Source organism: Balaenoptera ricei, chromosome X, assembly GCF_028023285.1.
Source record: "Balaenoptera ricei isolate mBalRic1 chromosome X, mBalRic1.hap2, whole genome shotgun sequence".
In the NCBI taxonomy this organism is placed as follows: Eukaryota; Metazoa; Chordata; class Mammalia; order Artiodactyla; family Balaenopteridae; genus Balaenoptera; species Balaenoptera ricei.
In genome coordinates this window covers 40881758-40901644 of record NC_082660.1, presented here as the reverse complement: position 1 = coordinate 40901644, position 19887 = coordinate 40881758, and the positions used below count along the sequence as shown (strand labels likewise).

The window sequence follows — 19887 nt, the reverse complement described above, 5'->3', positions numbered from 1 at the left end:
CTCTATATCTGTGAGTCTGCTTCTTTTTTGTTATATTCACTAGTTTATTGTGTTTTTTAGATTCCACCTATAAGTGATATCATACAGTGTTTGTCTTTCTCTGTCTCACTTATCTTACTTAGCATAATGCCCTCCAAGTCCATCCATGTTGCTGCAAATGGCAAAAATTTTCATTCTTTTTTATGGCTGAGTAGTATTCCATTGTGTGTGTGTGTGTGTGTGTGTGTGTGTGTGTGTGTGTGTATACACACCACTTCTTCTTTATCCATTTATCTGCTGATGGACACTTAGGTTGCTTCCATAGCTTGGCAATTGTAAATAATGCCACTGTGAACATTGGGGGGCATGTAACTTTTTGAATTAGTGGTTTTGGTTTTTTTTCAGATACATATTCAGGAGTGGAATTGCTGGGTCCTATGGTAGTTCTGTTTTTAGTTTTTGAGAACCCTCCATACTGTTTCCACAGTGGCTGCGCCAGTTTACATTCCCACCAAAAGTATACGAGGGTTCCCTTTTCTCCACATCCTCACCAACACTTGTTATTTGTTGTCTTTGTGATAATAGCCATTCTGATAGATTTGAGTTGATATCTTATTGTGGTTTTGCATTTCCCTGATGATTAGTGATGTTGAGCATCTTTTCTTGTGCCTGTTGGCCATCTGCATTCCTCTTTGGAAAAATGTCTATTCAGTTCTTCTGCCCATTTTTTATGACTGTGTATCTTAATAAATCTCATTTATGGAGACAGCAGACTAGAGTGAGGCTACATCTGTAATTGGGAGAGAAGCAGCCGTCACTCCCATGAGCTAGGACAGGAGGATATTTGGCATTTTGTGGCTTGGACAATGTTTATGTTCTGTCTGTGTTTAGATGTAGCTATGGAGTGGTCTGTTTTTTTGGTCTTGATCCACTGTGGTCACAGAGCGGCCTTGTCTGAGGATGGTATTTTCTGGAAGTGTTCATGTTCAGCGGGAGAACACCAAGGCTTTGCTGTGGCTGCCAGACCAGCTTGTAGCAGCACCAAGGCCAGCTGATAGTGCCAGGCTGGCTCCTGCATGTCAGGGGCTGCTTTTCTCCTTACCCAATACCAGCCAAAATTTTTAGTTTTCCCACAGGGGATCAAGGAGCGATCAAGTAGGCTAGAATTTTGTATGATTGGCAAAGAACAATACATGACTACAGATCCTTGAAGTTTTGCCTAAAGCCAATTAGGACTGTTACAAAATATAATCAGCGTATATAAAAATAAAATACAATTAAAAATTTAAAAATAACTAGAAAATGTGTCAGATACTATACCTTTAAACCATACCCAGAAGGTCAAATGAAAAATTTTCCATAGGTTTATGTAACTTTCAGATTATCTGAAACCTGTTAGAATCATTTCATAAAAGACACCGATATGTATAATTATAACACAATGTGATTGTAATACATTGCCATTTAAATCCCATGTTTTAGGTCACAATTACACAATCTTTAGCTACTTAGCTTTAAAGATGAAATCAAAAGGCTTGCCTGAAATCAAACATGTCATACCCCAAATTCTCAACTGTATATTCTGCATCTATTTCTAAAACACAAAATTACCTTCTTTAAATTTATGTTAAACTGATAAAGTTTCTAATTTCATCATGCATTATGGCTTTCTTTAATCTTTTGAAATTCAGAAGGCATTTAATTAAAACCCCCAAATCTGGAATAAATGTATTTGGAATAAAAAGAATGAGGTTCATAAATGAGTCTCTGACTGAAGAAGAGAGAGTTCTTCCTCCCCTCTTTTCTAAAACCTAGAGTGTGGTTACCAGGCAAAATTTTAAGACCCTCCCCTCAGGGTTAAACTTTTTATCAATAAGTAGGCCTGTGGCTTATTTTCATTAGCCCAAAGTTAAAATTGTCTTTTTGAGCTTAAACCTGAGTAGATACCAGTACACACTCATTAGGATGGCTATAACTTAAAAAGACTGACAATACCAAGTGCTGACAAGGATGTTAAGAAACTGAAACTTCTATATATTCCTGGAAGGAATATAAAATGGTACTGCCATTTTCGAAGACAGTTTGGCAGTTTATTAAATAGTTAAATATATGCTAACACATGACTCAGTTAATTCCACTCCTACATATATTTCTAAGAGAAATTAAAACATACGTTCACGCAAAAACTTGTATGTGAATGATTATAGCGTCATTATTCATAATAGCCAAAAACAGGGAACAACCCAAATGTCCATCAACTGATGAATGGATGAACAAAATGTGGTATAGCCATACAATGGAAACTATTTGTCAATAAAAAGAAACTACTGGTATATAGTACAATGTGGATAAACCTCAAAAACATGCTAAGTAAAAGAAAGCAGACACAGAAGACTTCATATTGTATGATTCCATCTATCTGAAATTCTAAAAAAGGCAAATATATCAGAGAAAGCAGATCAGTAGTTGCCTGGGGTTGGCAGTGGGAGAGGGAGTGTTTCGGGGGTGATAGAAGTGTTCTAAACTGGATTGTGGTGATGATCACGTAGGTCTATAAATTTATGAAAAGTCATTGAACTGTATACTGACAAGAGGTGAGTTTATGGCATATAAATTACAGTTTAATATATTAGTCTAGGACTGCCATAACAAAATACCATAGACTGGGTGCCTTAAACCACAGAAATTTATTTTCTCATAGTTCTGGATGTTAGAAGTCCAAGATCACGGTGCTGGCAGGGTTGGTTTCTCTTAAGGCCTCTCTCCTTGGGTTGCAGATGGCCGCCCTCTTGCTGCCTCTTCACATGGCTGTTCTCTGTACATACTGATTTTTTTTTTTTTGAACACAAAGATCTTTGTCATGTATAACATTTTAGTTCACAAATTAGGAACTGTTAGTTACTGTTTGATTTGTTGACTTATATTTTAGGCTGATTTATATTTTGATCTGAATTTTTAATCTATACAGTAACGTTTATTTATTAAAAAGTACTTCCCTCTCTGAATTCAGACCAGCCGCAGGTTTATTGGAAACATTTAAAAGATTATTTACCTTCCTGAATTTTGTATTTGCAGGATTCTACCCTATAGTAAGCTCACCCTTTTTTTAACACTGATGGCAGGTGATGGTACAAATACTAACTATATAATCCTTGTTCTTTTTTAAAAAAATATTTTTGAAATAATTTTGTACTTACAGGAAATCACAAAAATGGCACAAGACAGTTCCTGTGTCTCTTTTCCCAGCTTTCCCCAACAACAACATCTTATACAATTATAGTACATTATCAAAACCAGGAAATTGACATTAGTATAATACTAAACTTGCAGACCTTAATTGAATTTCACCAGTTTTTACATGCACTCATATTTCCCCTTTAGTTTATAGTTCTATGAAATTTTATCACAGGTACGGATTCATGTAACCACCACCACAATCAGGACACAGAACACTGTACTCCTCTAGGATTTTGTTGTTTGAGTCTTTATTTTAATCAGCTTTACTGAGGTATAATTTGTATATGATAAAATGTACCCATTTTAAGCATACAGTCCCATGAGTTCTAACAAATGTATACACAGGTAACCACACCCCAGACACCATATAGAACATCTCTACCACCCTAGACAGTTCCCTCATACCCCCTTCCATTCAGCCCTCCTCCATGGCTCTGACTTGCATCACCATAGTTTTGCCTATTCTTGAACTTCATATAAATGGAATCTTATAGTATGTCTTCTCTGGAGTCTGGCTCACTGTTTGGGATTTAAGATTTGAGGCACAGCTTTGATGCTGTGTATGTATATAAAGAAAGTGCAGCCAATTCACATGTAATAATTCACCATGGCAGATTTCTGGTTATTTTTATAATTGCTTTTCATTCTCTGGATTGATATTCCTTTATTTTTAAACATGCTGGTTTTTATTTTTTTCAAATAAATTGCTCTCCTAACTCCCTTCAGAGGTTTAAAAACATTTAGCATTGTTAATTTCTAAATTTAAACATGTTAGAATTGTTCATATCCTTCTACTTATTTTAATTATGCTCCTGTATTTAAACACCTATGCTGAGTATGAAATTCATTGTGCTGTTTAGTGTGGTAATAGTTCTTTTAATAAAGAGGATTCTTCAGGGACACATGTCATTATCATAAACCTTTTATCAGAGGTACAAATAATTGAGGGCGCATGGCCGTTCATTCTAGGACATCAGAAATGGGGAGGTGGCAGGGAGGGCATGAATTCCACATTATTGAAAGGGGGACAGAAATGCTTATCTCCATTCTTTTTTCAATGTTGTCCCATTTCCTTTTCTTATATCCCATCTCTCAACCTCCTTAATCTTTCCCCTTGCATTCTTTTGACCTCTTTCTCTATTTCTTTTTCTCTCTTAATGGACTTCGTCTGTCTCTTCATCCTCATTCTCTTTCCTTTCATGCATTTTTATTCATCTTCCATCATGTGTGCCCTATTTAACTTTCTTCCCTTTGCCTACTTTGTCTTCCTCTGTCGCAGGCCTTGCAATTGCTGACTTCTCTTCTTAGGAAAGTAGAATCATCATCATTATTGCCAGGGTCTTTTCCTTTCCCTTTACCTCTAGGATTGAACCCAGGGTATGTATGTCTCTCCAAATGGAGCATTGTTTGAATGAACTCTGTGTACATTGGTTGGGGTATCCCTTGGGAACATGGTCCTCCTGCAACACCCCTGTAATGGGAGGCTCTCTGGTGTAGTGGAGAGAGCAAGGGTTTCAGTTAGACAGATGGGTTCAGAACCTGGATTTACCATTTATTACCTATTTCATCTGGGCTATGTTTTTAACCTCTCTTGGTCTTAATTCCCTCATCTGTCAAGTAAGAGTAACAAACCTATCTTAGAGTTGCCATGAGCATCAAATGAACAATGCACATCAAGTGCCCAGCTCATCGTATGTAGTCCTGAAGAATTAACTCTCCTCCTTTGCTTAAGGCCTGGCTTATTTTCTTACGTGGGGTAGGGAGGGCGGTGTTCCTAGGGGAAGTGAAGCAGAAGCTGGGACTATCCCAGTCATCACCTGTGCTGCAGGATTCTTGCATTTTTCTTTGGCACAAATTCTGCCATATTCCAGAAGAATCAGTTTGGAGATGCCACCATTGAGACCAGTGAATTCTAAAAAGTAGCCATTAAGCTATCGATGCATTGCTCTTTCCAGTTGTTCCCCAGTGTTCCATTTATTCTGTGGGTATTAAGTTAGTTTAAAAAGTCTTCTATTGTTTAAGAGAGTTTGTCATGTGTCTTCTATTTTAGCAAATTCACTTAATGGTCTTTTAGGGGAAAGGTGATAAATAACTACATTTATTATTGTTTTACTTTTTCACTATTCTGAACTAATAGCAGTCAGTAATAGACTACTACAATTGTATTTACATTCCGACTATTCTAAACTCAAAGATTTTACACCATTGTCATCTAGGTTCTAGAAACTTCATGTAGGCCCTTTTATGTTTAATCAAAGTTTTACTTCCTTTGTAGTCTACCCTGTTGTTGCCCTCCTTTTTAGCCTAAAATATAAAATCTGTTTTTGAGTGTATTTTATTCTATCTCTGGTTCTACTTGTTGAGTTTTTTCATCTGGTGTTTCAGGGCATTTATTTATTTATTTATTTTAAACTTTTTATTGAAATATAGTTGATTTATAATATTTTATTAGTTTCAGGTATATAACAGTGATTCAATACTTTTATAGATTGAATTGCCATTTCAAGTTATTATAAAATAAATAATGGTTATATTTCCCTGTGCTATACAATATATCCTAGTTGCTTATTTATTTTACACATAGCTGTTTGTATCTCTTAAAACCTACCCCTATCTTGCCCCTCCCCCTCCCCACTGGTAACCAGTAGTTTGTTCTCTATATCTGTGAGTCTGTTTGTGATATTAATTCATTTATTTTATTTTTTAGATTCCACATATCAGTGATAACATACAGTATTTGTCTTTTTTTTGACTTACTTCACTAAGCCTAATACCCTCTAGGTCTATCCACATTGTTGCAAACGGCAGAATTCCATTCTTTTTTATGGCTGAGTAGTAGTCCACTGTGTGTCTGTATATATCACATCTTCTTTATCCATTCATATGTTGATAAACACTTGGATTGCTTCCATATTTTGGCTATTGTAAATAATTCTACTATTAACATTGGGGTGCATGTATCTTCTTGAATTAGTGTTTTTGTTTTTTTCAGATACATACCCAGGAGTGGAATTTCTGGATCATGTGATAGTTCTATTTTTAGCTTTTTGAGGAACCTTCTTACTTTCTTCCATAGTGGCTGCACCAATTTACACTCCCACCAGCAGTGTACAAGGGTTCCCCTTTCTCTACATCCTCGCCAACATTTGTTATTTGTAGACTTTTTGATGATAGCCATTCTGACAGGTATGAGGTGATGTCTCATTGTGGTTTTGGTTTGCATTTCTCTGATGATTATCAGAGCATTCATTTTTACATTTGTGTTTGAATTTCAAAAATAAAGCTGTTTTTCAATTCTCGTCTAGTTGGCTTTTACAGTCAGCTTTATTAATTGAAGCTTTGGTTCTTACTGATATGTAATGGGGATAATATTATTAATGTGTGTTCCCAGCTTTCTCCTTTTCCCCACACCCTGCCTGCTGAACAAAAATTTGTCTTTGCTCATTCCACTTCCCCGCCCCCCCCACCCCGCTCCATCCTCTAAGGATTCTTCTGAGTTTTTCAGTCAGATTCTCAGGCTTTAGGGGATGCAGAAAAGGGAGAAGGGCTGGAAAGAGCTGAGGGGAGGAGAGAGAGAGGGAGAGAGATGTCTTAGAGCTGATGGTGAGGAAATGTGAGACTGACAAGACTTGAAAAAGAGAGGAAAGGCATTTTTGTGAGAAGTGGAGATGTGGAGTATAAATTGGATCACCTTTAGAGTTTCTTCAGGGAGCTAAGGTGAGACAGAGTTTTCAATTGCTGTTGGTTGCTCAGCCTTTTCTTGGACTATATTACCATGCTGGGCCTGGTCCACATTGGCTCATTATTTGAGTTACATCTAAATGTTAAGTCACTAAATTATATATTTTTGTTTATATTTAAACAAGTAAGAGAGCCACCATTACCCTCTGTCACTGATCAATTGACCCCAGTCCTCTCTTGTTTCCCTCTAAAATCTCCCTTTCATCAGTCTCCTTTCGAAGGCCACTGCTGCTATCCTATTTCATATCTTTCATCCAGAGAGTAGCCTCTTCAGCGCCATCCCTGCCTTCAATCTGATTCCCCTTTCAACTGCCCACTCTGCTACAGGGTTAACTTTCTAAAATATTTAGAGTCCTTTGACTTAGCTTTGCATGGCCTGGGGACCACCTGTCTTTTGGCTCTTGTACCTTACTCATCTCATCTCCTCTGCCACCCCTTCCCCACTCAGCCCTCAGCCACACAGAACGACTCGCAGGACCCCACATACCATATACTACCATGCTCTTGTAACTTTGTACATGCTGTTCCCTCCACAGAGAATGCCCTTACCCACCTGTCCACGCACGCAGTTGTTCTTTCATCTCTCAGCCTCGAAGACTCACTTCACTTGTCACCTCCACTGTGATGCGTTCTTCTTGATGCTCTCTCAGGTGGTTCGCACTTCCCCCTCCTACTGGAGCATTTTCAAACCCCTGTTAGAATAGCCCTGTTACTCTTCTCTGTGTCCTTCACTGAGCTGGAGTGTGGTGGGGATCTTGTGGCAGTTCAGGACATAATGCTTAACCTCTGAAGGTGGCCTCTGATGCTAGGCAGTGTGGGTTCTAACCCCAGCTGTCCTATTCTCTTATCTCGAGACCTTGGGTAAATTATTTAACCTCCTAAACCTTGATTTCTGTAGAACAAGTATCACGATATTACCTATTTTAGAGCTGTGTTGTGAGGAGTAAATGAGATAAGAGTGTAAAAGAACTTAACACATTGCCTGACCCATTATAACTACTTAATCAGAGTTGGCTATTTTCATTTATCTTTGAATTCTCAGAGCCTAGCACAGTGCCTGACACATCACAGGTGCTCAGCGATGTATACTGAATGGCTTTGTAAGAATATTATTTTGTCTCTCTCTCCTAATGGCTTTTCACTTTATCTCCAGCGCATTATAATTATTTGGAGGTACCATTCCCTGTTTTGCAATTATTTGCATATAGTCTAATCTCCCTTACTTGACTGTGTAATCCTTGTAGCTGGAGAGATTGTTTTACTGAATGCTGTACCCTCCGCATAGAGCTTTGAACTTAGCAGGTGCTCTGTAACTGGGTTGGTCTGTGTTACTTTGCTTTTGATACAGGAGCCTTTCCATATCAAGTATCCATTTTGTGATCTCAGCTGTTGACGCACTTGTGGGAAGTAAGTGACATACTTTGAAACCAGTAGGACAATCTAATGTACAGGGGAGTCCAGTTTATTGAGTAATTATTAGAAGTATAGAATAGATTCTTTCGATTGGAGGAGAACATAAAAGGCATCTTATCTAAGCATCTTTCTTCTTACTCTTTTGGGAGGAATCCAGCCTTTTAAAGTACATAATATCTCAAAATGATGGCAAGAAAGAGTGTTTTTGCCTCAGGTCCCATTATTATTCCCTCTGAATATATATATATAAAATACTTGGTAAATTTTATATATATATTTACCAAATATTTTTCTTTGTCTTTTATATTGTAGGTGCTGTTTTTCTTTTGTATCTTTAATATTGAATATTTGAATATTCATTTTTCTCTATTCAGTTTATGAAACCCCATGATTAGCAATGGGATTTCTGTTGGATAGGGTTACCCCCTTCTTCTCAACCTAATTATTTTTCCAGGAAGACTTATTTTTAAGCAGTGGGTCTGAACCTCTTCTCTTAGTAATATCAAGTGTTTTTAAATTGCCTTGCCCAATAGATTCCATAAGGATGTGAAAAGACAATTTTAGATGTGGTTTTGACAGTATTTTTAAGCTTCTAGCTTTGCATCCTACACTGATTTATATATTATTCAGTATTTTTATACATTCATTTTCTCTCCAAAGTGCTGTTATATATACATAATTTTCTTAATCCTTTAAATAGTGCTGCACTGTCCTGTGGTGAGCAAGTGTTGATTTTCTAAGTTTTGCTAAAAGGTTAACCAGGGAACAAAGACTTTAAGTGGTTTGCACCAGTTATATGGTTAATTAGTGATACAGCTACAAGAATAATATTCTAGCATTCTAGTCACATCTTTTTCCCCTTTTATAAACCATAAAATCAGGTCTTAAGAAGAAGCAGACAAGTAAAAATAAATTTGATGAATGCTTATGCTGTCCATATAGGTTAGGTGCATTTCATCTTAAACCCACCCTAGATTTAGTCATGAAAATTGGAGCATAAATTATAAATGGATTCATGATGATAATATTTTTATAATATGAAAAATTTCTGGAAATCATCTTTCTATAGTTTGTATTTTTTGTCATTTATTTATTGAATTTACCTTTATTGACCATCTCTTATGTTCAACAAGCTAAATGAGATTCAGATTTGTATAACTTGAATTTTCTAAAATGATATGCCTATTTAAACACAGTATCCATAGGAACATAAATTTATCAAAAAAAAGTGAGGAAAAAATGAGAATTTGGAGTGAGATTATAACTTAGGCATTGATATTTAGATGAACCTCTCCACCTTCACAATCCCAATTAAAATGACTTCAAAATTTTTAAATACGGAGAAACCATAATAGTGTTGGAGGCCAGGGGGGAGGTCCATCTTCTTGTTGCAAACTGTGAAGAATTTCCACTAGATACAGTGCAGATGAAATCATATTGAAGAATTATACCAAAACCAACATGCAATTTCACTTCCTAAGAAAGTGACAAGAATTGAGTCGGGGTGTTAGGACAACCTGTAGGGGCTTCCACTTGGCTTACTTTCACAGCTATTGATGGATTAAGAGTGTCACTAGGAGGCCCAAGAATAGTCACACTGAGGGAAAAAGCAGGCCCTGCATTAGGGCATTTCTCTGATGCGACAGGCAATGCACACGAAGGACTGGCTATATTCGCTCTGTTCCCGGAGTGGAGGTCAGGTCAATTTATAAAATTTTTGTATGGAAAAATCTGAAGTTTTTCCTGCAGGGGACTCTCCATGGCCCCAGCTCCCTCCCTGCTTCCCTTAACATGCTGTATATGAATTTCTATCAACCAGCTTCCCACTGAGAGGAGGAATCAGAACATTGGAATGGACGGTGAAGGAAGGAAAGAAGACCTGCCCACCCTATTTTTAGAAAAACATCAGCCTGGATAGACTGCTGTTTGTTCAAGAATGAACAAAGAAACCCAACAGAAGGTTTCTGAAAAGGCTCTGCAACGTAAATGGAGGAGAACATAGTATTTAAGAGGCAGAGGAAAAAAAATATTTATTTTAAAAATATGCTTTCTATAGGAAAATGAATATTTTTGGTAACGATTTGCTTTGTGCTTTCTATTGAGTGCAAAGAAGTCTACAAAACAAAGTAAGCGTTTAAAGCAAACTAAAGTGAAGTCTAGAAGGAGAAAAGAGAACAAGAGAATATGTTTAAAATATTGCTGAATGAGACTGTAGGTGAAAAGGAAAGGGAATTTGCTGAAGAAGGAAGAAATGTGAGGAAACTAAAAAGCATTATATGTAGTAAAATTTTAAAAAAAGAAACTGGAGAAAATGAGATGAGTGATGGAAAAGGCAAACTTGAGAAATTCTCCCAGAATGCAGAGGAAAAGGTCAGATATGAGAGCTTGAGGTAGGTAATGAAAGGCTGGACAGAGGATGGAGCTCTTATAATATATAGACAATTGTTGCTAAAGAATTAGAAGCTAGATTAAAAGCAACCAAATCAGTTAAGCACGCCATAAGAAAATAATAAAAACAAAACCAACTTTCTCGACTATAAAAAGACACAAATCTACAGATCAAATGCTTACCGTGTACCAGAGAAAATAACAAAAAAAGAGACCAATAATTAGATATAGTCTGGCATTTTTTATGTTAATTTCAAGGATAAAGCAAAGAAATTACCTAGCATCCTGAGAGAACAAGTAGTTTAACCCCCAAAGAAGGAGAAGTTGACATCAGAATTCTCTGCAGTCTTACATGCCAGAAGACAGGGAAGCAATGTCTGTAACTGTTAGGGGAAAATGTTTGTGACCCACAAATTCTAGACTCAGCCAAGGTGTTATTAGTGAAAGCCGCAGAAAGATGTTCTCAGATATATGATCTCTCACAAATATGCCATCCACATACTTTTCCTGAGAAAGTTGCTTGAACATGTACTCCAGCCAGCTGTAAAGCAAATTAAACAGTTCAACCATGAGGGAAGTCATGAAATAAAAGGGTTAGTGGTGAGCAATGGAAACAAACTTATAAGTAATTATAAAATATAAATAAAGTTGAAAACAGTGTAAACATTTTAAACGTTTATTGGAAGGTAAAAGCACAATGAACAATAATAAAACGACAAATGCAAGATAGGGATATAAAGAGAAAAAATATAGTATTTTTCACCATTCAAGGGAGTTGTTCCAATAGATGTTAATTTTTGGAATTCACACTTGAACTGACAATTCTTTACAAATTAAAAGTAACAATGAATAGAGCTGAAATCTTAATCAATGGGGGAAAAAGCTTCTTATATCATCTTTCTCTAGGACCTGTAAATATTCCTTCTTTAACTCTGCTTAATAAACATATATACTTTGCGTTTTTAACTACGTTAAAAAAGAAAAAAGACTTTTAAAGTAAAAATACACCAGAACATGAAAATTGTATATAGATTGGTGGTGGGATTTTGTGGCACATAAATCTTCAGTGAGTATGGGCATGAAAGCAATCATTTTTTAAAAGCATATATAATTTGGCATAATGAAAATATGAATTTTTTAAAAGTATACAAAATTTGACATAGAATCACAATTATGTTAAGGAAAGACATTAACAAAACAGTGGGTTCTAGGTAGTAGAAATATCCTACACTTCTTTCTGTTCCTATTTTCATATTTTTGTAATGCATATGTATTAATTTTTATAGGGAGAAAATAAACTTCATTAAAATAAAAAATCCTATAGATACAGCAGAGTTATAAGGCAGATTTATAATATTGAATACTTTGTTCTTCCCCCCTAAATTAAAAATAAACCAAGCATTTAATTAAGGCATTAGGAAAAGCATAACACAAAAAAATACATCTGAGAACTGAAGGAAAAATTAATAAACTTAAAAGCAGAATTTTATAAGTCAGTAAACAGAATAGATTTGAACAAGAAGTCAAAGAGTTGAGTCTTAAAAACAACAGAATTAAAAAACTTCTAGCTTATTTCCTCAGGAAAGCAAACAAAAATACACAAAATAATGTATTTAAATCACAAATTTAGAGGAAATAAAATGCACTGCTTATGCTTATTATAAAGTGAAGTGAATATTATAGTAAGTATTAAGTAGCAAAGTTGACTCAAGGAGTACAGCACTGGAATTGGCCAATAACTAGGGAAATATTAGAGAAAACCTCCAAAGAGCTACTCCAGTTGTTAAAGTGATTGTCTCTAAGTAGTAGGATTGTGGACTTTTCCCCCCACTTTGTGCTCTTTGGTAGTCTCAAAGCTGCATAGCACAGGGAGATCAGCTCCGTGCTCTGTGACTGCCCAGAGGGGTGGGATAGGGAGGGTGGGAGGGAGGGACATCTGGATCACGAGTTGTTTTTTTGTTTGTTTTTGTGGGTTTTTTTGTGTTTTTTTGGTGGTTTTTTTTTTGTTTGTGTTTTTTTTGGTTCTTGTTTTTTGTGTTTTTTTGTTTTTGTTTTTTTGTTTTTTACTAGTAACATGAATAGATGAAACAAGTGTTCTTTACTGTATTCAAGAAATAAATAAAGGAAGATAGTGAGTTTTGACTTAGGCCACTCTGGATATACTACACTCAGAAAAGACTATATTGCTCACTCCCATTCCTAAAGAAATTAAGCTGAATTATGGCAAGGTTCTCTCCTGCACGTTAGAAACACTGCAGAGTATGGTCTATGCATTTGCCATCAAAATTGTAGAGGGAGAGGAGCAGGTAAGGAAAGTATTTTCTCCATATAAGAAGGAGATCATTTTTTTTTTTGGAAAGGAAACTTACTTTAATTATAATATGTGTATATCCTGTTTATCTTGTTGATTGTGTGCTTACAAAAGCAACCGTTCATTCACACCCATTTTTAAAATGCCCACTTGGTAATGTCACTTTGCTAGAATCAGATGAATAACATTGTGTTCTCCACAGATCTTATGTTGTGAGAAAGGTAAATGAAAGAGGATGTTAGAATGTGATGAGTGGAGATATGTACAAAATGTGACAAGGGCAAGGCAACAGCAAGAGTGTGACTAAGGTCGTGTTTCCAAAGAACTTGAGCTCACTGAATTGTACTTCAAGTTAATCAAATTAATCTAGAAGTAACTTTGAGAAATACCTTCTTGGGTATTTGTGGCTCACATTAGCATTATCACAGGAAATGTGAAATGAAAAAAAAATCTGAGGAACTTTGTACAACTCATTATTTACCAAAAGTGTGTGCCATGGAACCCTCTTTCCTAAAATTGTTTATCACAAGCTCAGGGCTCCAGTGGGTTGAGGGACACACTGTGAACAATGTCTATTTAAAGTGTACATTAAATAGAAAAAAACCTTCCTAACTCAAAATATTGGCTTAATTTTTGAACGTCTTCTGTCTTGAAAAATATAATCAAGTTGCACCTTTAACACTGCATCAGCTTCTTTTGTTCTACTAAGGAAAGTGAAGCACTTCAGCTACGGCTTTCTTCTTCTCAAAAGACTGGATTCCCAACAAAGGGGAAATCTATGCTATACTCAGTGTTATTTATAGGAAATATGAACTGTCAAGTTCCTGGTAGAGCTTGATCTTTTTCATTTATTTCTTTTATTATGGATGACATCTACCGGCAGAATACAGGTGGCCTTTCAACCTTGCCTTGCCTTGTAAATTAAAGAGGAATGCTAGAACTAGGATGGCTTATTACTCTATTCTCTTACTAATATCTGCCACCTCGCCCAAATACTATCATTTAACTGCCAGGTGTTAATGAAGTTAGTTATTCATTCATATGTTAATCCAAGAAATCTTTGCTGAGTGCCTGCTCTGTTCCAGGCACTCTTCTACAATCGGGTGTATGTACAGTGTGAACGAGACTGACAAGCTTGTAAACTTACAATCTAGTGGGGAAGATAACCAATGAACACACATATCTATTCACAGCACAATCTCAGACAGGGCTAAGTGCTAGGATTAAATCAAAATAGTAAGTCCAGGATTTTTTTTCCTCCCAGGTGAGGTGAACACTTACAGATTGGTGGTCAGGGAGAGCTTCTCTGTGGAGGAGACTTCTGAGCTGAGAGCCAGATGGTGAGGAGCCAGCTGATTTTTCTGGATCCTCATAAATAGGCACAAAGGAAACTAGAGAAGTCTGGAGTATGCTGGGCCTCTTTTCATTGACTTAGTTTTCAAGAGTAAAAGAGATTTTCCATTTTAAAAATGGAATTTCTCATCCAGTAATCGGACTCCTAGACTTAGGTGTGTGCCTTGGATGGCAAAGTTAAATTTCCTAACTCAAATGTTTTCCTTAAAATGTGGGTTCATTTTAATTTCTCAAGGAGGAAGGCTGTTTGCCAAATGGGCAGCTGAAGCTCTTCTCTGTTTCTGCCCTTGTGGAGAATGGTATTTCTAAGTAATCTACATTTGGGCCTTGTTAAAGAATCAGAGCAATTTGAATGAAGAGTTGCTATTACTAGTATGCTAGTTATCTGAAGAGCTTTGGAATTATCCAAGTGTGGGGAGGGAGTTCAGTTCAGATTCAAACCTCATCTCCTCAGTGGTTGTAAAATTCAACCGATTTGGCTCCCATCAATTCTAAGGTCCCCCACAGCCCTCCCTGGCACATTATGACTATTAACTAATTTTTATCTAAATTGATTTCCTCTTAGATGAAATGCTACTGTTGGTTTATCTTTAGAAATAAGAAATTGCAAGTTGAACAGTCACTGAATTTACAAATTTAACAACAACCCATATGGACTATAGAATTCCTATAATAACAAATACACTTTGGGAATAAACGGAACAAATCACCTAGCTCACTTCTAAAATTCAACATTCCTTGCTTTGTTTTTTTTTAAAAGACAAGTAGGAGGGTGACTTTAGTCACCAACTGCTCAGAAACACAGGCTGCAGAGAACAGGGATTTGGATTAGCAAACCAGAACCTTATGGAACTCTTTCTTCTCTACTGACTACCCTGGCACAACTGGGCTGGAAGGAAACCCCGAATAACATCAAGGGCAGTTCCCCTTAGTCTTCCTCCCATCCCACTGCACCCCACCCTACCAGCCAGAAGCAAAAGTCTTATGAAGAAGTTTTGCGGAGAACATCCTGTCCTCGTTTCTTCTGTTCCAATGGGCTTGCCAAACACACCCTTGACCTGGGACACAGGCAGAGTTCAAACCAAGTCAATGTTGTCAGGCTGCTGGTCTCCCTTTTCTGGAAGACTCTTGACTGTGCCCTCTCTGCTTAAATATTGTAGAGGCGACTAGTGTTCTCTCGTAAGGTGGCCAAGGTGTGGGAGAGTGGCTGATCTTTGATTCTGGCCATCTCTCGAACCGTATGCAGGGCCAGGCCTGGGTGGGCAAACGGGCAAACGCTTTTGGGAACCCCACGAGGGAGGAAGAAGGGAGCATCGGTTTCCACGACGATTCTCTCCAGTGGGATCTTTTTCAGAGCATCCTGGATCTCCCAGGTAGAAGAGTAAGTCAGGAGTGCAGTGAAGCCCACAGACATGTTGGGGAAGTAGTCCAGAAGGGGCTTGATGACGGCGTAACTGCCAGTGAAGCAATGCCTATGGATCTTGTAGTCAGAGGGCACACATTTTTTCAGGATGCCCATCAGATCTTCCTCAGCTCCTCGGCAGTGGATCACCATGGGCTTCTTTAGAGACACGGCCAGCTGCAGCTGTCTCTCAAATATCTTGTGCTGCTGTGGGACAGGTGTGATGCACTTATGGGAGTAATCCAAGCCAATTTCTCCATATGCTACAGCCTTGGGGTGCCGTAAGGCTTGCACAATATTTCTTTCGTAACTCACATTGTAGTAACGTGCAAAATGGGGGTGACAGCCAAAGGCCCCCCAGACCAGATCCTCTTTCAACAGCTCCTCCCATAGACCACCCTTCAGTGTGCGAGGATCACAGAAATCAGAGATGCAGCCATGAAATTCCTTAGGGAAGGAGTAGCTATAAATTTTTCTGAACTGGTCAAACGTCCCTTTGAAAGACAACCTGGAATAGAGCATGTCCAGGTGACAATGGGTATCAATGAAACCCTGCTGTAGGCTTTGTTGCCAGTAGTTCCTTGGCAGGCAACAAGATGCATATTCTCCCCAAGAACGTGATGGTGTCTCCTCTTGGAGATGGTGTCTCCTCTCCTTCATCCTGGCTTCTGAACTTCTGGAGAAATGAAATGAATGAGAATTCAGAGACTGATCTTCTTCTGATGCCTTCAGTTCTCTGAGCCAGGTTGGGGAGTACACTGGAAAACCGAAGGGATAACCACTCAAGAAACTCTGGCTGCTCTTCCCAACCTGGGATGTCTTGCTGCTGCTGCTGCCGCCCATGGAGAGAGAGCAAGGAGGCTTGGGACTACTGGGCCAGTAGCTGGTAGAGTTATGCCAAGGACCACTATACAAATTAGGCCAGTAGGTGACAGGCTCAGCTGTGAAGGATGGAGGCTGTGAAATTATCAAGGGACTGAGTGAGACTGGCTCCTCCTGAGGGAAATTGAAGGCAGAAATCTCATTCACCTCAGACCAGCCGCCTCCCGAAGAAGGGCGCTCAATTACCATACTCTTATCTTGATGCTCTTGGATTTGTGAATCATAGTCAGGTCTGCCTAGAAATTTTGGGGCTGGAGAGCCTTCTTCAAAAGTGAGTGCCCTTGGGTAACCAAGTGGCTTCTCACGATGTACCATCATTCCCCTGTCACAGAAGTCGCTGATCTCTATCTTCTCCTCTCTGACCTCTGAGGCAGACACTATTCCTTGAGGAGCAGAGAAGGGGACATCCCTGGCTGATATTCCTCCAGAGTTGGGCTGCTGTCTTGTGCTCCATTTTGTACTAGTGGCAGCCTCTCTTTCTGGCATCGATGTTTCCAGGATGCCCTGGATCTCCTTCACGTATATCATTGAAGAGCCTTGGTCTTGCTGTCTACCCCAGCTTCTCTGGCCCTCGTTTGCTTCCTCAGTCTCATTATTCTGACCCTCAGCTATGGCTGCAAATTCAGGGTTTATGGAGCTACAGAAACTATGTTTGGAATTACCCTTAAGGTTGTAGGCATCCTCTGGAGAAGCCATTTCTTCTAGAACGGGACTGGCAAAGCACAAAGGGGATGGCGCTGAGGCGATTCCACGGACGAGAGGAAACCGGAGTGCTCCGAATCAGGTAGTCTTTGGAGGCTGCTCCACCCGCACGCGAACCTGAGGAATGGGAAGAGTATAAAGAGAAGTAAAATGAGAAGGTGGAATTTCCCTGACAGGATGAACCCCAGGAAACCTCGGCTTGACGGCCACAAGGACCTCCTTCTGAGCTTTCAGGCACCCGGGCGGCTAGGGCTCCCCAGAACGTAATGCAGAGCCCTAAGCTGGCTGGCTGGAGGAGGCCACGTCACTGGGCCCCCAGAGGCATCCGCGTTTGCTGGGGGATCCTACCTAAGTGCCGCTCCTGTGGTCCTTTACCTTGCGCCACTCCCGCGGCTTAGGGAACTTTCTCCTTTCTTTCACTCGCCCATCACAGTTCTCCGTGTTCCAGAGATGTCAAAGTCCTTCCACTGAGTTTGTGATCTCAAAACTATTTGCAAAAGTCACAAAGATCCAACATCGACTGAAGGCTTGGTTCGACGTCCAAGCCCGCAGCGAGCTCCCGAGAAAAACAGCGACTTTTTTTTTTTTTTTTTTTTTGCAGTTACTTCCGGGCCGTCAAGGCACTTCCGGGATATCAAAGCACTTCTGGGATTAGAAAGCTTTTCTATTTGGTTTGGAATACAAGGCCCTTGTGAGATGTCAGAGCCCTCGAAAACGCTGCAAGGTAATTTAGGGACCCCACACGGGGGCCCCTGAGCTGGGCTGGTGGCCTAGAGATCCAGGCTGCCGAGGGAGTGCAGGAGGGCAGGACTGAACCCAGTGCTGGAGGAGGTTGGGGGGAGGGCACAGCTCCTTCCGCCCACCCGCCCTGGCCACCGGAAGTACTCCCGCAACCCGGGGTGCCCCCCCATTCCGCTTCTACCTCAGGTCTGTTCCATCCTCTCCACAGCTGCCCCTCCCCCCCCCCCCCCCGCCCCCGCCTATGCCTCGTGTGCGTCGCAGCCAGCCGGCCGCTGGAGTCGCCGCCATTGCTTGCTTTTTGTTACTCCCCGCCCCTCGCCTCGTGTGCGTCGCAGCCAGCCCGCCGCTGGTGTTGCCGCCATTGCTTGCTTTTTCTTACTCCCCACCCCCACTGCCCCCCACCCTTCCCCCCCGCCCCCGCCTCGTGTGCGTCTCAGCCAGCCCGCCACTGGAGTTGCCGCCATTGCTTGCTTTTTGTTACTTTCCCCGCACCCCCTGCCAGTGTTTTTGAAAAGCATAATTATGGTTTATAAAGCATAGTTTAAATATACATGGTTTTGAAAACATAATTGTAGTATGTTACCATTTTCAGTCCTGTGGTTTTTTTTCACTCGACATTTGTGCGTATCCTAAGCATTTCTCTTATTGCTGCATCGTTTTAAAAAACATACTACTGCCTTCATAATATTCCATAGAATACATACATGTGCCATAATTCACCAGATCCTTCCTTTCTTGTTAGATCTTTAATTTACCCCACTCTAATTTTTTGTATAATAAAAAAAATGCTGCAAAGAACATCTTTGCACATATGTTTCTCCATATTTTGGTTTGTTTCTTTGGGCTGCGTGCCCGGAAATGGAGTTCCTGAGAAGAAGTATAGGAATTTTAAAATGGCTCTTCAGAGCATCACACTACCTCAGAAGAACTGTAATAATTTACAATCCCATGGGTAATGGATAACCCTACCAGGCTCATTTAATAGGAGAAACAAACAAAACCGGTGCCTCACTGTTATTTTAATTTGTACTTACCTGATACTTTCTTAGAGTGAATATTTTCCTTTTTTTAATTGAACCTCTCCTGCATTTTAATTTCTGTTTTCATTTCTTTTTTAAGATCCTTTAAGAATTAATTAAAATTTTTTTTATAAAATAAGCTTTTGTCATATGTTCTAAATTTCTAACTTGTATGTTGGTTTTTTTTTTTTTAAAGAAAGTACTTGAACTGTGTTTTTTTATTTTTTTAATTAATTTTTATTTATTTATTTATGGCTGTGTTGGGTCTTCGTTTCTGTGGGAGGGCTTTCTCTAGTTGCGGCGAGTGGGGGCCACTCTTCATCGCGGTGCGCGGGCCTCTCACTATCGCGGCCTCTCTTGCTGCGGAGCACAGGCTCCAGACGCGCAGGCTCAGTAGTTGTGGCTCACGGGCCTAGTCGCTCCGTGGCATGTGGGATCTTCCCAGACCAGGGCTCGAACCTGTGTCCCCTGCATTAGCAGGCAGATTCTCAACCACTGCGCCACCAGGGAAGCCCTGTTGCTTGTTTTTAATTTATATTTTAGCCTATTGAAGTTATAACTTGTTTTTGTAGTTAAATTTTAACATTTTCTTTCATAATTTTGTCTTTTTCTCTTACGTCTGGAATGGTCATCCTCCCTTTCAGGGCTTTGCCACATATATAATTTTTTTTGGAGGGTAAAAGGGATTGATTTGTTATATTTAAGCTGGTAATCCATCT

General features: G+C 39.2%; 2 protein-coding genes across 2 annotated transcripts in view; one reads left to right on the top strand and one right to left on the bottom strand.

Annotated features, from left to right (window-relative positions):
* The window catches only part of EFHC2 (EF-hand domain containing 2), a 204387-nt gene that overhangs the window by 55211 nt on the left and 129289 nt on the right, over positions 1-19887 (top strand).
* Positions 15570-17735, bottom strand: LOC132357769 (putative deoxyribonuclease TATDN2). The gene has a single exon (XM_059911505.1). It carries the CDS (start codon positions 17400-17402, stop codon positions 15570-15572), a length of 1833 nt encoding a protein of 610 aa, XP_059767488.1. The 5' UTR covers positions 17403-17735.